General features: G+C 28.7%; 1 protein-coding gene across 1 annotated transcript; it reads right to left on the bottom strand.

Annotated features, from left to right (window-relative positions):
- Positions 1–223: 223 nt before the first annotated feature.
- Positions 224–1,393, bottom strand: LOC134688067 (trophoblast glycoprotein-like). Its single transcript, XM_063548535.1, has one exon. The coding sequence runs from the start codon at positions 1,391–1,393 to the stop codon at positions 224–226; it is 1,170 nt and encodes a 389-aa protein (XP_063404605.1).
- Between the last annotated feature and the right edge of the window lie 3,562 nt (positions 1,394–4,955).

Here is a 4,955-nt window from a genome sequence, read left to right as displayed (position 1 = left end):
AAAAACTAAAGTATTAACATGTACATGATGTATTTGTGTACATAACATAAACTCATAGTACATGACTACAGCACATGTACATAACATGTACAATGTATTAAATGTAAACCTTTCTAACAATTTAGCAAAAAAGGGTACATGTACATTGTAGGTCATACTTAACAGGTTTCAGGAAAAAATAACCTACATTTATATTTTATAATTTTGTAAATAATGTAGTTTTTTAAACTTCCATGTCTGTTGCATTTTCATTATTCACTGATGAATAATTACCTAACAAATGGCTCTTGGCCATAGATGGTCTCTTCAATGAGGTTACAAAATGTTTAATTGTATCTCTCTTGATGTAAGCAATTACACTCAGGAATATAGCAAGCAAGACGAACATTGTGACCAAAACGCCAACAGCTGCATTACTAGTAGATCTGTTACCGCTGTCCCCAGACAAACACGCAAATTCAGCTGACGGCACTGATACTATGGATCTGTTAAAGTGCAAACCGTCATGACATATCAGGCTGTTTTTCTTAAAAACATGGACTTCTGTTCTCTTTAGCCAGTCATGGAAATCTTGCATCTGGCAATTACAGTCAAATTCATTTCCAAAGAAATTGACAGAAAGATTTGATGCTTTCTGAATTTGATCTAGTGAAAAAAGAAGCCCATTATGATTAGAATATGCTTCGAATGTACTTATACTATTATAAGATAAATCAAGGTATTCCAGATGTGTCAAACATCTTTTATGATAAAAGGTCAAGCTCGGAATTATGTTGTGAGCAAGATTTAATCTCTTCAGCGATGTAAATGTACACATTGTATTAGCAGTATCTGCATCATAAACCGATAATTTATTGTTGTCAAGTGCTAATACTTCAAGTTTGGTAAATGGACTTTCCAAGAACACAAGCCGAAGATGTTTGATATGAACTTGACTGTCAATCTCGTCATGCAAAGCATCACTTAAATTCAACTTTTTCAAATTTTGGACATTTGTAAATGTCCTTGTGTGCACTGTAGAAACATTCCACTGATTATTTGCAAGGTTCAATTCTTCCAAATTTTTCATACAGTGGAGTGTTTGTCCATTTATTTTCTTTATCCCATTGTTTTGTAAATCTAACTTTTTCAAAGCATCCAGATGATAACTAGAATCGTCAGCACATGATCCAACAAGATTTCTTGGCAATTCGGGAATGTCTCCATCTGTTATATGAATTTTTTCAAGTTCAGTTGTAATAGAGTTTGCAAATTCATCACTCTCAATATCATCTTGATTAAAACCTTTACAAGTGAGAATTTTTGGGTTACAAATGCATTTTTGGTGACATTTCTCGCAATTTGTTTGCTGTACAATAAGACATAAAATAACGACAATAACACTTGCTTTCATGACTCACTTTCGGGCGTGTAAACTTTCATAAACTTTTCAAAGTTTTTTTTGAGTACGCAATAAAGTTTATTTCCTTGAATAACACTTACTTGTCACAATATTTACGGGTAAAATTCTATAAAAAAATCTTTTTACAACAGTCACTCGTTTAAAATTTCTTTTGTTGTTTATGTCACCTTTCAATCACCTGTCTAGACCGGTGTAGACCGAAATAAAAATCCAATTAAGATACCGCCCGGTAAATTCACCCTTCTATTATAAAAAAAAGGTTGTTCGGTATCTCACATTCTATGTCTGTTTTAAAGAAGTTTCGCTTTTTTTGTGCATTTACCATGCTTACCAATCTGTTTCAAATCTTATCGGTCTCCTGTAATCTATACAAATGTCCCCCTTTTTCTTATTTTTTTTCAAAGAATTTAAAATTTCAATATTATAAGTGTGGATATAGCATTTAGAAACTAATACGACGCAAATAAACATCATACAAATGAATTTGAAGTCCTCCTTAAAAGATTTTATAGAACTGTGAGAGCCATCAGTATTATGAAAACCCCTATGGACATTTTAATGCATGTGTTGGCAGCCGGTATGATCTTTAATGTTATATGAGATATATTTAATTTTATATAAGATATCTCATAAAGTTTATATGATATCTTATATACTTTATAAGATATTTTCTAAAGTTTATAAGATATCATAAATAAAGTATTTGAGATATCTTATAAACAATTTTTTATATAAGATATCTTATATAGTTTATAAGATATCATCTTATATAGTATATATATAGTTTATAGATATCTTATATAGTTTATAAGATATCTCATATAGTTTATAAGATATCTTATATAGTTCATAAGATATCTTATAAAGTTTATCAGATATCTTGAAGTAAGAATAAATAGCAAATCGGCTTGCCATAGATGTGTATGCCGACTGAAATAGTTGAGGAAAAGAAAGGACATCTAATAAGAACTTGTTACAGCAGAGTATGGCAAGCCGTTTTGCTATTTATTCTTATTTGAAGATATATCATAAACTTTATAAGATATCTTATATAGTTTATAAGATATCTTATATAGTTTATAAGATATCTTATATAGTTTACAAGATATCTCATATAGTTTATAAGATATCTTATATAGTTTATAAGATATCTTATATAGTTTATAAGATATCTTATATAGTTTATAAGATATCTCATATAATTTATCAGATATCTTATATAATTGTCTTTAAAAGATATTTCATAAACTATATAAGATATCTTATAAACTATATAAGATATCTTATAAACTTTATAAGATATCTTATAAATTATATAAGATATCTTATGTAAAATTTGATTATAAGATATCTTATGTAAAATTTGATTATAAGATATCTCATATACTTTAGGAGATATCTTATAAAGGATATAAGATATCTTATAAACTATATAAGATATCACATATAAACTTTAGGAGATATCTTATATAATATATGAGATACCTTATTAAAATGAAATTATATAAGATATCTTATATCTTTTAGGAGATATCTTATATAGTATACGAGATATCTTATATAGTTTATAAGATATCTCCTAAAGTTTATAAGATATCTCATAAAGTTTATAAGATATCTTATAAACTATATAAGATATTTTATAAATTATATAAGATATCTTATATAAAATTTGTTTATAAGATATCTCATATACTTTATAAGATATCCCATATACTTTATAAGATATCTTATAAACTTTAGGAGATATCTTATAAAGTATATAAGCTATCTTATAAAGTATATAAGCTATCTTATAAAGTATATAAGCTATCTTATAAAGTATATAAGATATCTTATTAACTATATAAGATATCTTATAAACTTTAGGAGATATCTTATATAATATATGAGATATCTTATAAAAATGAAATTATATAAGATATCTTATATATTAAAGGAGATATCTTATATATATCTATAATACTAAAATTACGAGGTCCAATTTGTCAGCCGTCATCACGTAAAAACGATGAATCAAAGAATTCAACTTTATATAAAACTAATATAGTACAATAGGGTTGATTGAAAATTACACCACCCCGGGCCCATTTGTTTCCCACGTAATTAATTTTGCCGATAATTAAGAAGTTCCGAATCGAATCCGACACCGATACCAATAGTATATTCACCTGTTACCTATTACCTTATCTGTTCGTTCCGCATCTGACAGGCGCACCACCAAACTGTGTATTTAGAATTTTGCTGTATACTGTTGAGTAAATAATACTCCATTCCAGGCCCTTTTGTTTTCCAAATTATTAATATTACCAATAATTGATAGGTTCCAGGTCGACGGGTTCAAACATAAAGATTTTGAAAGCAGAGAAAACTGTGCATCTTATAATCGGCATGACTTTATCAGATGACAATACCAATACTAAAATAAGGCTTGCGCATAGTTATATACTTTAATGCAGTCACGGACCCGGGATATCACGGGTGTGTTCTAGTATTATATAAGATATCTTATATATAATAGGAGATATCTTGAAATTCGAATAAATAGTAAAACGGCTTGCCATAGAAGAGACACATACATGTAATAATCTCAGATCCGGACATCCTGGCATTTACATTTTCAGGGGGTGATGCCAACACGAATCCTCTAAATTTTTCATCTATTTGAAGGTGATTACTGATTATTTATACTGCCGATTATTTTTTAACTAGCGGTTATTGTATGTTAAAAGTCAAAATGGAGATACAATATAGTGTCTTTAACAATATTAAAAGAGTAAAATTACTATATTCAACTGGTAACTATAAATATCAATTAAATTAATTCAGTTGCATTAAAGTCTATGGAAAATCTAGGGGATTCTACTCCGCATCTGTTCTGTTCTGTTCTGTACAGGTATTCACCTCCGTTTAATCGGAGCACTCCACTTATCGGATGAGCAATTTAATTTACACACCGAGATTGCGGATATCTTTATATTTACATTAAAATATGTACGACTAAAAGAAATATTTTAAAAGTCTTAAAATATTACGACGATAATAAGTTAAAAATATTATGTACACATCACAATTGCGGTAATAAGAATCAACACGATATCACGGTAAAAATGTATGCAGCTAATGTTCACCACTTGTATCACAATAAAAATGTACACAGCACAAGTTGCACATACTATATCACGATAAGAAATGTACACATAACTATTGCGGCAATAGCGTTCACCACTATATTATGATAAAAATGTTATTTACAGCTTATTTAATAAAACTATAAGTGCCCTGCCAAGGCTATCATTAAAAAGTATAAATCACGCACTTCTTGATAGACTGATACAAGTTAGCTTGGCATCCCATGCAGACTGTACAGACTATATTGGATATTGCTCTTGATTTGAAGATATTATAGAGTGTACTAGTTAGCTTGGCATCCCATGCAGACAGTGCACACCATATATTTACGATTTCGATGTTATATTACTTGAAAACTTTAATAGTTAAAATCTAGAACATTTTAGTAAGACTTATTTGCTATTTCAGTATTTAAATATAT

This window comes from Mytilus trossulus, chromosome 10, assembly GCF_036588685.1.
Source record: "Mytilus trossulus isolate FHL-02 chromosome 10, PNRI_Mtr1.1.1.hap1, whole genome shotgun sequence".
Classification (NCBI taxonomy): Eukaryota; Metazoa; Mollusca; class Bivalvia; order Mytilida; family Mytilidae; genus Mytilus; species Mytilus trossulus.
This window is presented reverse-complemented; position numbering and strand designations above follow the sequence as displayed.

Coding starts and splice junctions, on each gene's coding strand:
- LOC134688067 (XM_063548535.1), bottom strand. CDS start 1,393: ATGAAAGCAAGTGTTATTGTCGTTATTTTATGTCTTATTGTACAGCAA.